This window comes from Eretmochelys imbricata, chromosome 9 (assembly GCF_965152235.1).
Source record: "Eretmochelys imbricata isolate rEreImb1 chromosome 9, rEreImb1.hap1, whole genome shotgun sequence".
NCBI lineage: Eukaryota > Metazoa > Chordata > Testudines > Cheloniidae > Eretmochelys > Eretmochelys imbricata.
The window spans coordinates 89,802,301-89,824,167 of record NC_135580.1 but is presented as its reverse complement, the minus strand read 5'-3'; the positions used below and the strand labels follow the sequence as shown (position 1 = coordinate 89,824,167).

General features: G+C 42.6%; 1 protein-coding gene across 4 annotated transcripts in view; it reads right to left on the bottom strand.

Annotated features, from left to right (window-relative positions):
* Positions 1-2,778: 2,778 nt before the first annotated feature.
* KIAA1210 (KIAA1210 ortholog) overlaps positions 2,779-21,867 on the bottom strand; it is a 90,227-nt gene continuing 71,138 nt past the window's right edge. For 2 of the 4 annotated variants that reach the window (XM_077826971.1, XM_077826969.1), the window contains exons 6-12: positions 20,544-20,609; positions 14,811-15,020; positions 13,229-13,325; positions 10,147-11,748; positions 9,268-9,419; positions 8,259-8,364; positions 2,779-4,937 (exon numbers count right to left, since the gene is read on the bottom strand). In XM_077826971.1, coding sequence (XP_077683097.1) covers positions 4,762-4,937; positions 8,259-8,364; positions 9,268-9,419; positions 10,147-11,748; positions 13,229-13,325; positions 14,811-15,020; positions 20,544-20,609 — 2,409 coding nt within the window. In that variant the 3' untranslated portion in view covers positions 2,779-4,761. The remainder of the gene's footprint in view (positions 4,938-8,258; positions 8,365-9,267; positions 9,420-10,146; positions 11,749-13,228; positions 13,326-14,810; positions 15,021-20,543; positions 20,610-21,867) is intronic. The other 2 variants (XM_077826970.1, XM_077826972.1) reach the window with 2 other exon arrangements.

The window sequence follows — 21,867 nt, the reverse complement described above, 5'->3', positions numbered from 1 at the left end:
TGGTGCATAGATCTAGGGCCAGTATAACTAACTAAAACTGACATTGAATAAAACTTTATTTGGTTTTTATTTTTCTTTCCTATAACTGCTCAAGCTCACATTTATTTTTGCCACTTTCTAGAGATTCACTTTGGTATATTTTAGGTAGAACTGGCCAGACATTTAAAACTTCTTGCTTCTCTTTAATTGGAAAAAGAACCTTTCAAAATTATTCTCTTCCCCGCCCCCACAGATATGCCAAACTGTTCAAATATTTTATTTTTCAAAAAAGTGACTTTTCCCAATTTTTTCCAAAACATTTGTTAAAAATATTTTTCAAAATTGTCCTTGAAATGGTAACCATGTCTAGAACATCTTAGATAATTTTTTCAATAAAAGTATTGGGGAAAACATAGATCCATTTCAAACCCTGTGGAACAAAACTCTGAAACTTTGTAATGCTTCAAAAAACTAACTTTTTGATAAGCTCTAATTTCAGGGTGTTTGCATTTTGGAGAGTGAGAAAAGGATTGTATCCATCACCAGGAGAACCTAAAGAGCAGGGGTGGGCAAATTTTTTGGCCTGAGGGCCACATCGGGTTCTGAAATTGTATGGAGGGCCGGTTAGGGGAGGCTGTGCCTCCCCAAACAGCCAGGCATGGCCCTGCCCCATCCAACCCACCCTGTTCCCTGATGGCCCCCCTGGGACCCCTGCCCCACCCACTGCCTCCCACCCAATCTAACCCCCCCTCCTTCCTGACTGCCCACCTGCCCTATCCAACCACCCCTTCTCCCTGACTGCCCCCAGATCCCTTGCCCCTAACTGCCCCCTACCTCATTCAACCCCCCCTCTCCTTCCTGACTGCCCCCCCGGAACCCCTGCCCCATCCCCATCCAACCCTTCCTCTCCTTCCTGATTGCCTCCCTGGGCCTCCTGCCCCCATTCAACCCCCCTGTTCCCTGTCCTCTGACTGCCCCGACCCCTATCTATGCCCCTGACCCATCCCCCAAACTCCCCTGCTCTCTATCCAACCCACTGCTCCCTGCCCCCTTACCGTGCTGCGTGAAGCACTAGTGGCTGGCAGCGCAGCTGCACCAGGACAGGCAGCCACACTGCCCCACAAAGCACCGGGTCAGGCTCAGCTCTGCAGCCCCACTGTCCAGAGCATTGCACTGAGCAGTGGCATGGAACGCAGGGGAGGGGCCGGGGGCAAGCGTCCCGGGCCAGGAGCTCAGGGACTGGGCAGGACGGTCCTGCGGGCCAGATGTGGCCCGGAGTTTGCCCACCTCTGTAAAGAGGGTCTGAAAGGAAACTCCATTTGCTTTGCTTTGCTATGCCCAGGAGTATGAAGGTTCATAAGGGATCATCAAGTCTCACTATGAATAAATCTACTCTAGAGATAATAGACATTAAGTTAACACAGACTGCCCAAGGTACATTTATTCCACTCAGATTGCCTTGTTCAGCTGATACCACATTATCAGCTGTGTGCAAAGCTTAGTGCATAGGAACTTTCATGTAAATGTGAAGGGACACCTTTAGGCTAACTATGGTCTAGTTCAACCAAGGCCATGGGGACTCTTGACCCTGGGAAGATAGGCAGCAGGGCCAAATTCACAAAACGGTGGTGGAGCAGGGAACACAGCATAGCCAATCTACCCCTGGATTCTGCAAACACCTTGCTCAACTTTAAGCATGCACATAGGCCCACTGGAGTCAGTGAGACTATGCACATATGCATACGTTTGCACTGATCTGCTGATATACGCTAAACTGAGAGAAAACATTCATGCACTTTGCTACTGAACCACCTCCCCTCCAAAAGCAGCAGTCAACTATGCCATACAGTGGAGATTTGCTTATTTTCTATTTAATGTGAGAGAAGAAGCAAAACAATTGCTGAAGGTTGGAGCTAAGGAGGATGGTATGTTTAGTATTCCCATCTTTACTCAGCGATACATGCAAGATAGGTGCCAATGATGCTGCAAAGTTATATATTAGATAAACATTCTATAGCATTTCTATCCCCTGGCTTGACAGCCAAAGGTACCTGCTCCCTGGCTGTACCCCAAAGTGCATCATGCAGTATAACCAGCTGGATGTTTAAATGGACTGTTATTAGGAACTGTTAATTGAGGCTGGTAGGCCTAACATAAGGCCCATACACTTTGATTTTGTTGGGGCAGCCTATTGCTCAGTTTCTATAAACAAACATACTATAGAACTTTACAGAATCCTGCTCATGGAGAGTCAGTAAAATATATATAATAAGGATTTCTAGAATAGCTTCCTGTCCAGGCAGCAGCAGTTCTGCTGCAAGGAGTAGGGAACGTCTTCTCTGGTCACCAAATTCTTCTGATCAACTAATTTAAAAAAACAAAACAATAATTACTGATATTCCAGTTCATCAAGAGCTTAAGCTCCATTCCTGTCATCAGTGCTACTGTGCCAGCCCCTTGGTCCTGCTGACTTCAAGGTCCACATAGCAAGGCACAACCCAGAGCTTTATTTCAGAATCACTGAAAGAACCCCATACCCCAAAAGAGACTGCACCAGTTGTCCAATGACTTCAAAGAAGACTAAAGACAGTCCCTCACCTCTGTGATGCTCAGTCCAAAGCCCTGTAGGTAGAGTTTCCCCCAACCTGGAATCTATACAGTATATCAACCCACCCAGCACAAACAGTTCCTCTTAAAGGTCTATTTCCCTAATGCCAGTCCCTCCCCTCCACAAATCACAACGCATCCAAACCCTGAAAAATTCAATCATGACAATAGCATTTAATAGTAAACCAAATATGGGAATAGAATACAAAAGGGGGACCTCCAAAGGTGAGGATTACAAAAACGTATATACATACCATACAGAAAATGCGAGACAATATCAAGAACAAAAGCAACAAGGGAATAGATAAATGCTGTTATTTGCAGTAGTTTAGGTGTGTGGTTGCAATCCAGACTGGCAAAGAACAGGAGAGAAATAGCAGTATATAGGAAAGTGCATATTTTAAACAGAGGGTCCGTAAACCATGTTTGTGATGTCACCTGTAGAAAACCATAGTAGATAATGTTTAAATTTGTTTTTACATAATACTTTTAAACTTTAGACAAATACAAGTGCTCCGGTACCTTGCAGGAGGAGATAAAAGGTCTTAAAACAGACACTAAGTAGAAGGAAAACAGGCCTGTATTAGCGAACTGACTGTGAAACCTTTACTCTTTCCGATAAGCAGTGACTCATCAGAGCAGACCCATTAATTTAAGTGGGACTATTTGTGCGAGTAAGCTGTTCAGCCACATGAATAAGAGTTGCACAATCTTCATGAGCAGTGGCTACAGATTTCAGAAGTAGGGACGCATTTAAATTCAGGCCAGAGCCAACAAGAGGGAGTCCAGATAAGGGGTTACTCCAAGGTCAAACGTTGTTTCACATTAAAGATGCTACCCAACTTGTTTGTGAAAGACACTCTCTCAGACAAGTCATACTTCAATGTTTTCATTTGCTGTACACAGAAAATGTTTAGCAAATGTGCAATGTACAGGCAGGAGCGGTTTGGTTGTCATGACACTGATGTCACTAAGTCATTTTACAAAGTTTATTTTTAAAGGATCTGATTCTGCTCCCATAAAAGTCAGTGACAAGACTCCTACAGACTTCAGTGGCAGCAGAATTGGACTCTAAAAGAGCAGCTGTTTGCCAGCTGTGTGTCTTTAGATAGATGGTCAGCTTCAGCTTCCAGTTATGTACTGATGGGTAAGGTTGGATGTTGAGTGCATCTTTTTTTCCCCCTCTAAACTGTAAAGGAAATAGTCTAAAAACCATAGTGCCGTGGATATGGACAGTGGGATGCTGTTTGTGGCAAACAGGCATCCTTCTTCACAGAAAACAAGAGTGGGTCAAACCTTCCCCACCTCTGCCTTTAGCAGGGACATTTCACAAAAGAGGCTTAGGAAGAGAAATTGCTCTATGCTAGAAATTTATAAAGATTTCAGCTTAGATATAAGGACCAAATTCAGCATCTCCAAACTACGTTAAGGTCAGCGGAGTTATTCCAGATTTACAGAGGTAACTGACGAGAATCTAGTCCTTAGAAAGTACTGATTTTTTAAAATACATTACAATAGAACACAAAGGCAGTACAGTTCTGGGCCTGACCAGTAGGTGGTATAATACAAGGCATAAGGCCCAAGGCAGAGTGACTCTAGCCACCTAAGAAGTAAGAATCCCCTAAATCTGCATTGCTGCTTGTGTCTTATTTCATTTAAGAAACAGATACGTTAAAAATCAGAAGCACAGTCAGACCTGCCCTAGAGACATAAATGCTACTACATCAGCGACAGCCAGTCTGGATGCTCCAGTGCAGAGTTCTAAAACCATTTTGTGACACCAAACAAATTCAATGCTCAAAGTGAAATCATGCAGAATACTGTATTGTGTGCAGGGTACTTTAACCTCCCCTTTTAGAAAGGAAATGCTTCAAAGGCATGAAGCGCCTCCTCTTAGAGCACCACTGTCTCTTAGTCAAACGTGTAATCAGTATGAATCCGTCAATTGGAATTTCATAGTATTTTGTCGTAGAAAATGCTCAGTTTCCTAATGCTGGCGGTTACTGCAGGTCAACCCATCAATGGCATTTCTTCTTCACACATTCACAGCTACAGTCTGTGATGAACGTTCTAAGGCTTTTATCTCATCCCCCCACAAATGGTCTCAGCGAAGAAGTTACTATATGGAGTTAATACAGTTATTGGCAACACAGAGGAGGACACTCTTGTCATTTGCTATTGAACAATCTGAGGCATTTCACTCCAAGCTTTGGCTTTTTTCTTGGCCAGGGACAGCCAGGGTGGTTCAACAGAGCTGCACGGTGTCATTGGCAGATTACAGGATTGTCTCGTTTCCTTTTCAGCGGTGGGGACCACAGACGACTCCTGAGCCATAGGTCCAAATGTAACTGCTGAGAACAATGCCAGTCAGTCATCAGAACACAGGAGAGTTAGACAGAACTTATGCTAACTTTTTTTCCTGCTCTTTAAAGTGAGATCATCTAGAGGCGAAACAAAACCGAAAGTGACACAATTTCACAAAGCAACAGAGATAAAAGGAGGAATTGCGAGACTAGATCTGACCAGTGGTCCAGAGACCAGTACCCAGTCTGTAACAATGGCCAGTTCCAGCTGCTTCAGGCGAAGGTTTCAGAAACTCTGTAATAGGCACTTATGGGGATAGCCTTTCTCCCAACTCCCAAAATTTAGGGGAGGGCTTAAGCCCTGACGCATGAGTAAATTTTTCCAAAATTCCTGAGGGATTATCATTTTGTTGTTCATATAAATATCCAATTGCTTTCTGGATCCTGCTAAAAACTCTTGGCCACAATTATAGCTTGTGGCAGGGAATTCCACAGGCTAATTTTGCATTGTGTAACGCACAAGTGGCTCTAGGAATCAGCCATATGATCATGTGCTGCATGGGAAGAATCACTCCAAGTTTACCTTGGGCTAGCAGAGAACGATATGCATCTTCAACACTGAATGGCCTAGAGATTTACCTTCCAGTCTTTACTGCCAACAAAAATACTTCTACTATAAAAATGCTATTCAGAAAAAAATATGCATGAAACCCATACTACATCTTCTCGGACACGTTAGCCAGAGGGGATGGAAGTTGCTAGGATAATGTGACTAGATATTCTTTTCAAATATAGTTTTTGAAATCTGCAGCCTATCACAAGCCTGGTGACATCGGCAGATGCTAAGGAATGTTGATACTGTTGCTGGTAAGGCTCTGAGCTACTATTTAAAAGACGCCTACTTTATCGATCTTATAGAAAATATCGAAGACTGATGTCTTCTGACAGGTTGCATGAGACAGGACACAATGCAGCCTTACACATAAGCAACTAAAATATCTTGAGGGACAGTTCACAAGTCATTTGGCATTTGGCACTCTCCTTTCACTCCAACAGACTATTTCATTTGGAAATACAAATCAGGGCCTGAAAAAGCCAAACTTTTTCTTATGTTTAGTAAGTATCTACAAGTCTTTGCATGGCATACAGGAAGCGGGGGGCAAGGCAGCCCTGCTTCAACACAAACATGAATGGAAGCTATTTATGGGCACAAGTAAAGTTAAGCACAAGGGGCCTTGATCCTGCTGATGTTGAGACCAATAAAAAAATGCCCATTCACCCTGATAACACCTGTAGGCAAAGCCTGTCCCTGGGATCAGCTCAGTAGGACATTGGGCCTCAGCCGGGGTAGCCCTGCAGGGGGCAGACTATAGTGGAAGGGACAGAGCTCCCCTAATAAGCACCAGGTCAAGCTCCAGATGTAGGATAACTTTTTCAACAGTGCTTACATAATGTAGGGACGTAGGCCCAGATTTTTAAAGGTATTCAGGCACTGCTGCACTCAGCAGTGACACACCTAAATGATTTAGGAGCCTACATCTCATTTTTCAAAAGGGAACTAGGCACTTATGAGCCAAAATCCCATTGATAGTTAATAAGATTTAGGTTCCAGCAGGCTTAAATACCTTTTTTAAATCTGGGCCTCAAGTCTCAAAGGGAGTTAGGCTCCCAAGTGCCTAAGTCACTTTTGAAAAAGGGACTTGGACACTTATGAAGATTATACCCATATTCCTCTGTACTGATTGAAAGTCAGTCTCAAGTGCCTTGGACAGTCTCAAGAGCATAGGATTAAAAAAGGGCGGTGGAGTGTAGACAGAGAACGGGCACATCTGAGGAGACGGGCTTAAGGACAAGCCTTATCATGCTAATTGGGAGTCTAAATAAGCAATCCCCTTTTAGGTCTGACATTTGCTATGAGCAGTTGTCAATGCAGGATCTGGTTTCTCAGAACTCTGTCCTAATCATCCCATTTTACCTTGTGCTATACATGCACCAAGCCACACCTGCTGACTTGTATGGGATGCATATCATACACGCAAGTGTAGAAAGAAAAGTGTAGAAAGAAAACTTTTGCAACAGCCATTTACAAGAAAAAAGTGTGTCCAAGGTTACCACTAGCTCTGGAAATTATATACACTCCTTTCCCCTCAGCCAAGTCAAATTATTGGCTCCTTTAATAGGAGTAAAGCAAGGGGAGTCTAAGTTTTGAAAGTCTTCCTGTTTTGTTGGTCATGTGGGGACAATGCTGGCGGCAGGGCCTGGTGTTTTTCTGAACTGTTGGGTAATGGTGATTTTCTTGAGAACATCAACATAAGTCAGAGATATTCATAATTTTCAAGAGGTGAAAGAATTGAGTGACCATAGTGCTACCACTGTGGGGAAAAGGCATTGTACACCAGGATGATCCCTGGAGCAAGACAATGCAAAGAAAGGTTTAGTACTGCTGCAACTTTCATGGGTGGCATGAATTTCAGCCAAAGTGAAAATCTAGGTGACTCCAGCAGAGGCATGGGAGTAATATTCAGACCCGCCGTGACAGTACTCCAAAAGGAGACTTCTCAAACTTCCTAACTGCTTACAATTGTCTAGCTTTGTACTGAGTTTACCAAGTCTGGAAATGAAGCTGGCACAAAATGGAATCCTTAAAGGAAAAAAATGGATCATAGCTGAATCACACACTGTTGAGCTGCAGCTAACGCAGCACTGCTCTCTCATGGTGATTCCTCAGCCAGTCATCCATTGCTATGTCAGCGACCCAGGATGGGGAGGAAGGCGAGAAAGTCTATTCACTTACTTACAGGAAAGCTTTGACATTAATACATTTCATTCAGTAAAATATACTCTTAGCTGCAAGTCTGATTAGTGTTATCTGCACACAGTTCCAGCTCAACTCTGATTTTAGGCATAGCCCTGAACAAGGGCTGGGGCATAAGTTGGATCAGTCTGCTCAGAAAGCACCATGAGGCACACACCTCTCTGAGCCACAGTTACTCCCTGCGGGTTGTAATTTACTATTGACCTCTAGTCACAGTGAGTCACTACATCACCAACCACCCCTTCCACACCCTGGTTCAGGAACTTTGGCAAGCTGGCTGAGGATGGAACTTTTATCTTTTAACCACCCACCCACCTGCTCTGGGGATGGAGTAAGCAGGGGTGTAGCATTCTCAACATGTCTGGACACAGTCTAGTGGGTGAAAAAGCTGAGCATCCACCCTCTGAAGATTAAAGGTTTCTCAGGCTGGGCAGCCAAAAATGGACACACCCAAGAAGTCACTAGTGAAAATCTTGGCCATTACTGTGAGTGAGTGAGTGAGTGAGTCAGACAGACACACACACATATATATACACACATATACACACACACACCTGCTGCAGCAGACATAGTGATCTTCATTTGGGATTTCTTCTCCTGAGCACACAGGCTGGGAGTTACGTTCTTCCCCAATAAATTCTCACTCGCACAGGTCACTCGCTTTAAGGGAAAAAACAAAGAATGCAAATAAGGAAACCAGCAAGTGTAAATAATTACACACAGGAAGCAGCTCCCCTTTAAGATTCAATCAGAGGTGCACTTTGAGAATTCACCAGAAGAGAAATAGAAACAGGGCGCAGGTGCTATGGGGAACATACCAAGGCAGGCCAGGTGGTTCTCTCTTTACACGGCTTTTCAATGGCAGGTTTAACAATCATTACTTGTGATATCGTATCCACTTACCATTAAATCTGTAATACATTTATGATCACAATGATCACTGAAACAACAATACTGCTTTGTCCTTCCTTGGCATTATCTATCCAAGGATCACCAAGTCCTTTACAAATATTACTGAATTCAACTTCGCATCAGCCCTACAAAGAGGACAATTATCCCCATTTTACAGATTAAGAAAATGAGACACAGGTCAAATGACTTGCCCAATGTCACACAGGAAATCTGTGGATGAACCACAAACCTTTTGCCTCCAAGTCCACTGCCAGAACCACTGTTCTCAATGGCAGAGCAGGGGCTGCGGAAAACTGCCATAACTTAGAGCAGCTTTTTATGGCAGCTTTAAATTGTCCTGGGCATTGGGCAGACCTCTGGCATGGTTCAGAATATAAGAGGCACAAAAATGACTAGTGTAGGAAAGGCGTATTGCTGAGTCTGACCCCAAAATTCCAAGTACCTGAGCTGCAGATATGGCCAAATACACATCTATTCATTTGCATCAGCAATTGTCTGTGGGCACATTAGAAATTGGTTTTGAAAATTTGGTTATACGCATTACTAAAAACCTGCTGTCCAAGAACATCAAATTTAGTATTGTGTAGAGGCATCTGGTCAGACTGTCAGTATTCACAATGGTTCTAGTCTACCAGCCACTCAGTACCGTACCTCCTCTTGATCCATTTTGGTCAAAGTTTTGTCCTCCCTTTTATGTCCTTTGGCAAGAGGATGACCCTGGAAACCTTTCTGCTTTAGTTTTGCCATGGAGACCCAAGCTGGTTCAGAGGTAACAGTTTCCAAATGCGGACTAGGGACTTTTTCTATAAAAGAAGAATTTTGGAAGTAAAGAAGGGATTTAGGGCAAGTCTGTCAAAACCTGAATAGTTTTGTGTTATAAATCCTCCAGTGAATACACTTTGAAAAGGGTGAAGATTACATTAATTTCCCTGCTGATTTTGTCTTTGTTCCTTTGTAAGGATGTTTGTCCTTTTTATCTACTGGAGTCTTTAAAGTCAATCAGGACAGGATTCAGCCCTCAAAGCAACGTCCTGACAGTACAGGCTAAATGCAGAATGACTACCATTGTTCTGTTATGTAATCCAGTTAGAGACACGTTGCCTTTTCGTTTCCCAAATTTTTTAGGGGGGAAAAAAAAAATCACAACTAGTGTGATACCTGGTTTCTTTCTAAATTGCATTGGCCTGACAATTAGCTGCAAAACAAATTCTACAAATTCCACAAAATCTGGACAAAAACACCTCCATGTGAAAGAAATGGCCCATTTTATATTTCTGATGCTCTGTTACTATTCTAGCTTGAACATATTGTATGGTGGAACTTAAGAATTTTCTTGAATAGCCTAAACCCAAGATACAAGTCCAAAACGACATCAGCTGAGTTACAACAGGGCTGAATAGGATCCTGTATTTCAGGGTCAAGGCTATTAAAGAAATTTTTTACCCTTTTTGTGTCCCTGGTTTGCCTTTATTGAGAATAATGGCTGTGCAAGGCCATTACAGTCTTTGGATACAAGTACAGCGTAAATACCTGAAACTTTGTTAGAGTGTTGCTTCTTTGAGACTTCTTCAGATTTTGTTTTGGGGGCATTTTTCTCTTCCACGAGAGCTGATTTTTTAGCTAAAGCTTTTTGGTGGCCTGGAAGGCTGTGAGGTGGCCTCCCAGTGCCTAGTGATTTTTGATCCTCCTTGACAGAACCAGAAGAGGGGGTATGAACAGCTAATGGAATCTGCTTTGGAGATTCACTGTGGTACTTTAGCAAAGAGGATGTTCTTCTCAGTCTGATCCCAAATGGGTTTTCAGCATTCTGTGTTTCATGCTCAACCCCCTCCATGGAAGAATTCAAACTGGGCTTGTTGCTCTCATTATCCCTCTCAAAACCTTCAGGCTTATTTTTTGTAGACTCTTGCCTGGTAGTATCCAAGTGAGCTGTTCCTTCAAACAACTCTGGTCTTATGGGAGAGGATGGGGAGCTTCTAGCACAGGAATCTTCCTTGGAATTTGAACCCCCAGAAAGAGATCTTTGCCAGGCAGGAGCAATAGTAAATCGAACTGGTTTTGTAGCAGCAGATTTCAGTGGAGTCTTTACATTTTCCTCTGGGAATTTGCTCTCTTTCCTTGTTTTCTCTTGAGAAGTTACACCACCTAACTGGTTCTGCTTAGAACCACTAAGAGGGATACAACTCTTGAAGCCAGCCAAACTGGAGGCGGCAAGGCATCCGATAGAATGTTTTTCCAAGTTGTTGGATGCATCTGTCTCCTGATTGCTTTGGCTAGCCTTTGAAACAGGACCATGCATTATTTCTGGTTTAAAATGTAGCTCCTTGTTCACTTTACTCTGAGGCAGCATGCAATCTATATCTGACACAGAAACAACTGAGTCTTTTTGTAGGGATGTTTTTGAATCTACATGGTCTTTGGATGGCTGAAGTTCTGTAACTTTGCACATTTCTTTATCATCTTTTGCCGCTGGGGTATTTTCCAGCACCGAAACAGCCATCCACTCCACTTCAGAGGAAGTCTCCAAAGTGGCTAAAAGAACCTGTGACAGACACAGTGCAGGATCTGAATCAGGCCAGATGAAGTTGTTCTCATTGGTATAAGGCTGATCTTCCACTTTTTCTACAAGTGCCACACCACTGTCTCTAGGCTCTTTGTCACTTTGTTCTACAGGTTGTTTTAAGGATACCTTTGTGGCATCTGCCAAACTATTTATGTCCTCCTTTTCCATGGAAATGCCATACAAGTCAGATGCTAATGTGTCCTGAAATACAACTGCTTCTGGTTCAGTCTGTAGAGATTCAGAAAGTTCAATTACTTCATATGTATTTTGCAGAAGTAGTTTGAATTCACCAATAGATTCATCAGAGCAGTAAGGTACCAATACTTCCTCTGCCTTGTTCTGCTCCTCAGACTTTGCTAGAGAAGACTGCACGTTTGGAAAGGACAGTGTTACTTTAGATTGATGATCTGTTTCTATAGGGCATGCATCCTCTTCTAGCAAAGTACAAACTACGTCTGCAGGGGATACAGAATTCCAAGGGTCACTCGTGGAATTGTCAGTCTTTGTTATCCTCTGTGTCTCCTGAGCACCATTTCCTTTTCCATTATTCTCCTCCCAGACCAATGAACCTGTGTTGAACAAAAGAAAAACACATTTATGCTTGATGGTTACAATGAAGACTCCTGCACTCCTCAAACCCCCTTCAGTTGTAATTCATAGTAGGTACTGTGGTCATTTGCTAATAGTTTCCCAATATCTGGATACCATTTACTAGATGCCCCAGGCTGACAAACATACTTAAAAATAGGGGATGGACTGGCTGGCTCAGGAGACTGGTAATGAAATACATTATATTCCCAGTGGAAGCCAGCCAAGTAATAGTAATAGCTGAAAGCGGCTGTTGCCAGGTGCCTGCTCAGCAGCTGGTGTATCAAATGCATTGTTGCTTTCCGTTCAGATCCTAGTGTGACAGTATCCACATCAGTAAAATCACCATAACTATTGGCACTATTACTGGTAGTCTCAGGGATGCAACATCTGGAAGAGCAGCGTAGGGAAGCTCACCCAGCTGATATCTGCACTGTTCCTGTTCTTCGGCTTTGGAACCTCGATCTCTAGAACTGCCCCTTTTCACAAAAGCTGAATTCACGGATTACATCAAATACACCAGAAATAGTGGCAAAGAGATGCCCAACTACATACCACGCAGAACTGTGAGATTTTAAGAACCCTCAATCCCTGTTCACTTCAATATGGCTTACAGACGCTAAGTACGTCTTAGGCAACACTTAGCATCCTGCAGGATCAAGCCTTGAGTTTGGTTTAACAAAACACTGACAATGTTACAATCAACCAATGCATTTAAAACGCACTGATCAAAATCAGGGACTATAAAAATGGGCTGTTTGGGAGAAATGTCAGTGGATTTTACTATTGCAGTGAGCAGCGTTTCCCAGACTTGGGACGCCACTTGTTCAGGGCTGCGGGAAGCGGCGCGGGCCGAGGGACATACTGGCTGCCGCTTCCCGCAGCCCCCATTAGCCAGGCACAGCGAACCGCAGCCAGTGGGAGCTGCAATTGGCAGAACCTGTGGATATGACAGGTAAACAAACCGGCCAGGCCCTCCAGGGGCTTTCCCTGAGCAAGCGGCGTCTGAAGTTTGGGAAACACTGGCAGAGAGGATCAATTATCAGCCAAAAAATAGAGGAAAATTGGACCTGCTTGTACATAAGCTATTTAAAGTCACACTACACTGTCTCACAAGATAGTTTGTTCCAAAAGGTATAATGCTCAGGCAGTATTTACAGATGTAGGATAAAATTTTCAGTAGTGCCTAGGTTACTTAGAAGCATAATTAATGAGATTTAGGCTCCCGTGAGATATAGGCGCTTTTGGAAAATGTTACGCCCAGTGTGATGTCTTCAGACAGCCTTCCACAGAGTTCATCATTTTTTTCCCTCACTTTCAAGCACAGTCTGACGGCTCTCAGGCAGAGAGGATGGAGTTGGGGATTTTTTTAAAAAAAGTAAACGCTGCCTAGTTTTAAAAGTTTTAAAACAGAATTCTGTTAACAGACTTAACAATTTAGCCTTCAGAATTATGCCTTACCTGCCCGATTTTCATACTGGTCAGCATCAAGGAATTTTGTTGTACTTTTCTTTTCTGCAGTTACAGGAAGAATCTGCTCCTTTTCCAATTGTTCCAGCTAGTGGGATTCAAAAAGACACTTGGGTTGGTTCAAAGTAAAGACTTTTGCACAAAACTTAACTGTATGTAACTTCATTTTGAAAAATATAAACATACACAAGGAAAAAAATCCCTGTATTGTAACTTCAACAATACAATCAATGAATGTTGCTACTCCAATGAATTACACAGCAAGACATCAAAGCTTTAAAACTACAAATACAGTACTTCAGTTTTTGGTGAGTACCAGAAACATTCTAAGACAGATATATTTTGAGAGAGGGCGTTTTCAAGACATCACAAAGTTACATGGGTGTACAGAACAGAACAAGTCAGAGATGTCATTATCAGTTCATAGTGGTAGCCATGTTAGTCCATAACAGCAAAAAGAACGAGGAGTATTTGTGGCATCTTAGAGACTAAAATTTATTTGAGCATAAGCTTTCGCGGACTAAAACCCACTTCATCGGATGCATGCAGTGGAAAATACAGCAGGAAGATACACACCTTCACACCATGAAAAAAATGGGTGTTGGCATACCCACTATAATGAGAGTGATCAGTTAAGGTGAGCTATTATCAGCAGGAGAAGAAAACCTTTTGTAGTGGTAATCAGGATGGCCCATTTCTAACAGTTGACAAGAGGGTGTGAGTAACATTAAGGGGGAAAAAAGTGGCATCTTTGTGTAATGACCCATCCACTCCCAGTCTTTATTCAAGCCTAATGTAATGGTGTCCAGTTTGCAAATTAATTCCAGTTCAGCAGTTTCTCGTTGGAGTCAGTTTTTGAAGGTTTTTTTGTTGTACTATTCTCACTTTTAGGTCTGTGATCGAGTGACCAGGGAGACTGAAGTGTTCTCCAACTAGTTTTTGAATGTTATAATTCTTGACGTCTGATTTGTGTCCATTTATTCTTTTGCGTAGAGACTGTCCGGTTTGGCCATTATACATGGCAGAGGGGCATTTTGGTTTTGGGGTTCCCCCCTTTCTTTTCCTTCCAGTGGGAAAAGGGAGGTGGGATAGAGAAATGGGGGAGGGAGGGGACCAAAAAGAGAGAAATTTTCATTTCAATTGGAATGACAGCAACAAAACAAATTAACTGTGAATCATTTCAGTGAAAAATTCCAAACCAAACAAAATTTTAGTTTCATTCAAAAATTTCCTTGGAAAAGAATTCCCATTTTTGGACTAGCTCTGAGACAGCTACAGGAGTTCTCTATTCTATTGATTATTCCCATGTCAAATTCTACTTCCACAGTTTAATTCTCACTGTAACAAAATTCTCCCCTTCTTGGGCATTCAGTCAGAGTTTTAAGGCCAAAATAGGAGTACGTGTCTGTTCCAGTCTCTATTAAAGCCAACGGGAAGATTCCCATTGGCTTTAATCACTTATCCTCCTGTATAACACATTCATGAACCCCAGAGCAGGGGAAGAACAGCAAAGGCTGTGCACACTTGCACCCGTCTCCCTTTGCTTTGCACTCATCCTCCAGAAAAGACTTACAGGGGTTTGCTGGTTCTTACTGGTAAAAACTCTCTGTTTTCGCGGGTTTATTGCTATCCTGTGCCTAGCTGCCGAGGTATCTAGGCAGCCCATGGGACTGGCAGGGGTGTTGAAGTCAACGGGAAGCAAGCTGCTGACTTGTGTCGCTGGAATCACAAGCGCCACAGAGGACAAAGGGCTGACAGGTCTAGAGGAAGCATCAGAGGGTACCTACAAAACACAAACACATCGCTATTAATTTTCCTCAGATTTTCTGTGCATCTGATCCTGGTTCCCATTGCCTGTCTCACCACATTGGTTTAGAAGCAAATATACTCAAAATTAGATCTATAAAAATATTAACAGCTGAATTTTTGTGTGTGCATAAAACAGACACGCTTCCAGGATGTGTCCATTTTTATATCTGCTTCTACTTGCAATTAACATTTACACTCAGTTTTGTCTGATCAATGGCATTGTACACACAAAGTGAGACAGCTTTCAGAGTGGTAGCCGTGTTAATCTGTATCAGCTAAAACCCACTTCATCGGATGCATGCAGTGGAAAATACAGTAGGAAGATATACACACACACACCTTCACACCATGAAAAAAATGGGTGTTGGCATACCCACTATAATGAGAGTGATCAGTTAAGGTGAGCTATTATCAGCAGGAGAAGAAAACCTTTTGTAGTGGTAATCAGGATGGCCCATTTCCGACAGTTGACAAGAAGGTGTGAGTAACAGTATGGGGAAAATTAGCATGGGGAAATAGTTTTTACTTTGTGTAATGACCCATCCACTCCCAGTCTTTATTCAAGCCTAATTTAATGGTGTCCAGTTTGCAAATTAATTCCAATTCTGCAGTTTCTCGTTGGAGTCTGTTTTTGAAGTTTTTTTGCTGGAGAAACAAGTGAGAGACACACAGTCACATTCCTCTCCCAATTCCTATTTGAATGAGCAGTTAGCAATATCTTCTTGTACCAGCAGGAGACACTGCTGCCATTTTTATAACAAGGTCGTCTTGCTTTTCCTCATGACAGCAAGCAGATACGCTGCAGCAGTGTGATTGCTGAAGGTCACAAAAGAAGGACCACTCTCTGTTCCCCACCAACTCTAAGAAAGTTACTATCGATTAATTTGTTCTTTCACTCTTCCCTCTCCCTCAAATCGCAACAGAAGTCACATGTCCCTTTCCGTCTAGCAGTCCTGTACTATTTTTGAGATAAATACACTACGCACAAGACAGCCCCACAACACTGCTATCCTTGGGAATCAAATATTTGTCATCTTAGCAAGAAATGATGCTATTATAAAGGGAGTCAGGGGAAATGTGTGCAGTGAAACCCAAAACCATGCAAAGTTTGTCTGGTTTTGTTACAAACTTGAAACTCAGACCAGGTTTGCTGGAAGGTTCGCACAGATGCATAGACACTTCAAGCAAGCTTTATAGGTGTGAGAAATCTGCGGTTTTCCATGGTTCCACCACAATACCCAGTGAAACATTTGGATTGAGTTTGGCACTCTCATTTTGGGTTTGCTTGAATTTAAAACAGGGTCAAGAAGGAGTAATCTATGCCGATCAAATAAAAAGTTCCTACAAACCTCTCTGAAGGGAATATGCAGAGTTTGCCACATTACAAATAGTATGGGGAAGTTATAATGTCTTATTACTCTGTTTCAGTCTCAGGGTTGGTAGGCATACATCAGACAGTGAGAATACATGGGGAAATAGCCTTATAAGGATGCTACATAGCTCCATTCAGATGAAAATTCCATTGTAAAGACCCCTGGGCAAGTATTTAATAAATGAATATTTTAGATTCGCTGAGCCCATAAAGTCAGAAACTCACAGACTTAAGACTTCAGATGAAAATATTGATGACCATGATGAAACACAGTATTGTGCATTAAAGAAGAATCATGATCTTCAAGATCCTCCAGCGATACATAGTACGGTCACTTTAAGAAAGTATCTGCTCTCAATCTTGGCCTGGGCCAAGGCCTGTCAGATTTAATTCAAACCATCAGGTTGCATCTGGTTGCCTAAAATTTATTAAAAATCCTTTTACTCTGATTCTAGGAAAGTACTCATTCTCAGCTTGGGTTTTAAATGCAAGATTGGAACTGGAGCTGTGCTCTAAAAAGGCTTTCCCCGTCTGATCTACAGTATTAGTCTAGATATATATATTACATGCTTTTAAATTAACAAAAAGAAAAGCAACTCCCTCTTTCTTAATCACTGTTGACTTTTTAAGTTCATGGAGCTAAAACAAAATCCACACTGAATTTATTAATTCAGTTTTAGGTTCTCTTTTTCACAGTGTGTAAATTCAGGAGAAGAAGTAAAGCAGCAAACTATTATTGCTCCTGTAGAATTATAATAGGTTCAGCAAATCTTAGGGGGAGGGAAAAAACCAAAACAAAAAAAAACCAAAAAAACAGTAACTGTTGCTCGTTTCCCTCATACAAGTTCTTTCCTCTAACAGTTTTAAAATTACTGTGGCACTCTGAATTCATGTATGAAAGGCCCAATCCTGCAGTCAGGGACATGCTGTTTTATACAGCAAAATCAGTTGCTGGGCTTATATGTGCACCAGTACCTGATTTTGCAAGATATGTGATGCATTGCCACACGTTCAAGAGGCACAAACTCTGAAACTCTAGTTTACAGGTGGACAAAACAATTAATAGTACTTGCTTATTTTTGTCCTGTAAGTCTAGACACAGTAACCCGTTTCTTCTCATAGGCTAGCAACATTTACTGAAACCTGAGGCTAGAGGTGGTCTTGACAGGGACTCCAAAGCTATGACAATTTACACCAGCGGAAGATCTGATTCTAGGGATGATAAACTTTCTCCCTAACACTGATTGGATGGTGATTTCCTCTTCTCTGGGGCAGCCTAAAGAAGAGTAGATAGAAAGCCGTCTCCTTAGTGCTTTGTTTTAAGGTAAAAGGGAGAAGTTTGGGTTAGACTATTACGGGAAGACATCTGTGCTGCAACTGGAATTCAAGCAGAAGGAAAATGTTGCAACTAGAGAGGATTTTCCTTGCGAAGTGTTTGGGCCAGGAAACTTTCCTTCTGTGTTGGGACTTCGCTTTGCTCTTTAATTAATTAGAGTTAAAGCAGCCAACAGGGAAGTTAGATTGCTGTAACAGCCATTTGGCAAAGGGGTTTAACCCTGGGTGAAAGCTCCGGAAGAGGGACGGGGGAGGGGGAAGATTTGCTGTGATGTTTTTGGAGTAACAGCCCATCCTTATCTTTTAAACAGTCAGGAAGTGTACATTTATAAATACTTAGGCCACTGATGGGAGTCACACACATGCCCCCTGACAGCTTCCTAAAGATGAAGACAGCAGCAGAAGCACTCAGAGAATCCTGGAAGCCAGTGGAAGCCTTGATGTCACATTACCCATCCATTTCAGCAAACCCAGCAGACTGCTAAACTCAAACCATTACATGGGTGTGAAATCCACTTAAGCCAGGACTGTGATAAAGCCCAGTTGTTCTTTACTTAGCACGAAGCAAAGGGAATTCTGTTAAACAGAACAACTAGCTACGGATTTATAATTGCTGTTCTGTTCAGTTTACTGGTTCATGCTCTACTAATTCATAGCTTGATATTAAAGCAAAGAGAAAAAATGTTACTGCACAACTGATGATTAAGGGAAGACATCTTAATTTTAGATGAATGTAAATACAACATCAAGCTAGGCTGCTGAGAAAATCTTTGGGAGAAAGGACAGATGCTGCACTGAGAAGAAGGAGAAAAAGCCTATACAGCTTCCCGGAAATTGGAGGAAGAAAGCAGGAGCTGACAAGCAGTGGAACTCTGTGCCACAGAAAGTTACTTCTCTTCTTCCCCCCTTTCTCCATAGAAGACCAGGACATGAAACAGGCAAAGTAGGGGGGGGAAGGAAATCATGGTCAGCAAGAAGCAGATATTTTACATTATTTTATATGGAAAAATTAAAAGGAACCACCAGTAGCCAGGCTACGGAAAGGATAGTCTGGCTAATATAAATGGGCAAAAAGACTGATTTTGACTAGCACTGGTAGAATATTAGTTGAACCAAGGATTCAATACACATAATGAGATTTTTATTTTTTTTTAAACAAGTGCAAGTTACTTGGACCGCTTTGGCTTTAGCATTATTTGCCCAGTCCAGTTTGTGACCCACTAGGAGATATAGTTTTCTGGGTAGAGCAGTAATTGCGGGGGGAAAGAGAAAACGGTCTCAGGGAGAGAGCAGAGGCCTGCCATTTCTAAAGAGCTTTGCATCCTCCCCCCACTCCAGAAAGCAATAATGCCAGAAACTACCAGGCGAGGCAGTACTTGCTGTCAACCACAGGCAGAGGAGCAGGGTCCATCTTGGGAAAACACCCTCCCCTCCCATCCTTCTCAGAGGCTGGCAGGAGAGAGTGTAAGGGAAGAGAAGGCCCCCTGAGCAGTTTAATTAGAGACTGAGGGTTTGGCCTTGGAGACGCTGCTCTACCTGAGTAGGGCCTTGTGAGTGGCGCCCCCTCGGGAGGGTGCACGGAGCTATACACAATCTTCTGCCACCATGCTGCCTTAGCCTTACTTGCAGTTCCTCCTAGATAACTGAAGAGTTAATTCTTTTCTTTTTTGGCAGGTTTCCCGTACGGGGCGGGCAGTATACTACTCCAGCCAGATCAGCATTTGTTGTGACCCCATGAAACGGCCCTTCCCTTTCTTCTCCATCAGGGTGGGATGAAGATATCTGGTGCTCGGGGTGTAGCCAGGGAGCAGGAAGAGCCCTCCCACTAGGCAGTGGCTATCTCATGGGGTAGGCAAGCTCCTCTGCAGCCCTATTTATAAGTGATGGCCACTCGTGTAACAGGCATTTGAGGTCACCTGGGGAGGGTCGGATCGTTTTCCCAACCGCTTTATTGGCTGTTGGAGAGTGGGTGGCTGGAAAGGGAAATCTGGACCATTAGGTCTGCCTTCAATGGCTAAAGTAGGCTACTGTCGGTGGAAACATGCCCTCTTGCTCTGCAGTCAGCAGGGATAGTTTGGGGGAGGGTCACCCATGCATGTTCTTCGAGCACATATACTGGTGAGTAGAGCTGGCTTAAGCCCTCCCCTCCTTAGGTCAGGGATAGGTTGTGCTGGGCTAACTGGAAGACCAACTGCTCCTAGTTATCAGTTATATACTAAAGACAAGCTGCAATTTAGCTCAGTCCCTTTTCCCCAGGACACCTGGGGTTTAGAAAGGGCCAAGAGCTTTACACATGCCACTCCTCTAGCCATTCTCATTTGTCTGAGAGAGGAGTAGAGTGTCCCCCACAATCTTCTGATGACAGACAGGACTTACTGAGCAGTGGCTGCTGTTAGGGCTTAAGGGTGTATATAGGGGAGTGAATTGTTTTGCAATATTATATTGTGCCTCTTAGATTGACCAATACCTGCTAAGTTACACAACAGAGTATGCAGTATGTCACTAGAGCCAGCTAAGCTATTCCCATGAACAACTTATTAGTGGTTTGTGCGTTATCTGCAAACAGACTTCAAAATTTGTGTGAATGTGTTTGTTGTTCAAAACTCTGACACGTGTCTCTCTGGGCACACACGTCGTTCTCTGGCTTGTGCATGAACTGTCACATTCACAGTGGCTTTTTTTTACCCAGAAGAGAGATATAGCAGTAGTATGTGGCATGTATTTGGCTTCATACAGACCCTGTATGCACTCTCTCAGAAAACTTTAGTAACAGAAAGAGCGACTATTTACCTGTTCATCTTCACTGTCTGTCCCACCTAAACTCAAAGAGCTATGGCGCTGAACAGGGTTGGAGGACTGTGGGATAAAATAAGGAAAAGGGTAAGTCAAGGGACGCATTACACACAGGTATCTGGGACTGAATACAAAAGCATAATTATGAGAAAATACAAAAGGAAAACTTAGGAGGGGTCGTTGCAGGATTCCTAATTCATAGCATAGCCTCTTGGCCATTTGTTCATTCCTCATCAGTGATCAGACACAAGGGACTGGAACTTACATACATGTATACCTGTATCCTGCTATCAGATTCATATTGTGTAGACAGGGGACAGTGTACAAAAGCACAGTGCCTTGATAGATATGCAGGATGGGGACATACACCTTAGTGGGAGAATTGAGCCTATAGTGTTTTAAAAGTTACTTTGACCTTCTGCCACGGTTAGATATTCAGATTTACAACTAGGATTAGATTCACTCAAATACCTCTCCCCACTAAAATATTGCTGAAACGTTTTTAAAGTAGGAAGAAAGTTCTTGAAAAAAGACCCTGCTACTTTGAATCCGATTGATTCTGATGAAAAATGTGTCTCATAGCATGGTCAGCTTCACAGATGGGTTCAGTCAAATTGCCAATGTCCCTCATTCCTGGGCTGTTTCAATCCGAGTTATTATTATGGCCTCCATTACAGAAGCAGCTGAGAATCTCACAATCTTGAATATATTTATCTTCAAGACACACCCATCAGGTACAGAAGTCCTATTATTAACATTTTACAGATGAAGAGGAACAGAGAAGCTAAGTGACTATTTCATGGTCACACAGGAAGGCTGTAGGATCTCCCAAATCCCAGGTTAGAACCCTAATCACTGAATCATTCTTTCTCTCCCTATATGACCCCACATAAGAACAACCACTGCACAGTTCAAAACAACTGACAAACTTCTAGAAGGCAATAGTTTTAAACCTTAAGACATTTTCGCTTGTGGAAACTGTAAGACTATTATGAACCAAAGAAAGAATTATGTTTAGTTCTCCAACAACAGCAGATCAATCATTCTGTCCAAAGTGTGCAAAGAGATTTGACTTAAATGTACTTCTCTGATCAGTGGATAATCATATGCTAACATTATGCTGCTAGAACATTCTATAAACTACTTTTTAAAAAAACCCACAGTACAGATAGAATTTTATTGTTCAACTTATTGTGGAACTAGGCAGACTTCTCTAGAGACCTTATTAACAGATCAGTTTCACTCTTTAAAAGTGCTCCAAAGCATTTTATTATTTGCAGAATCCTAGATAAATGCATGCTTTCCTCTCCCCCCCCGCCAT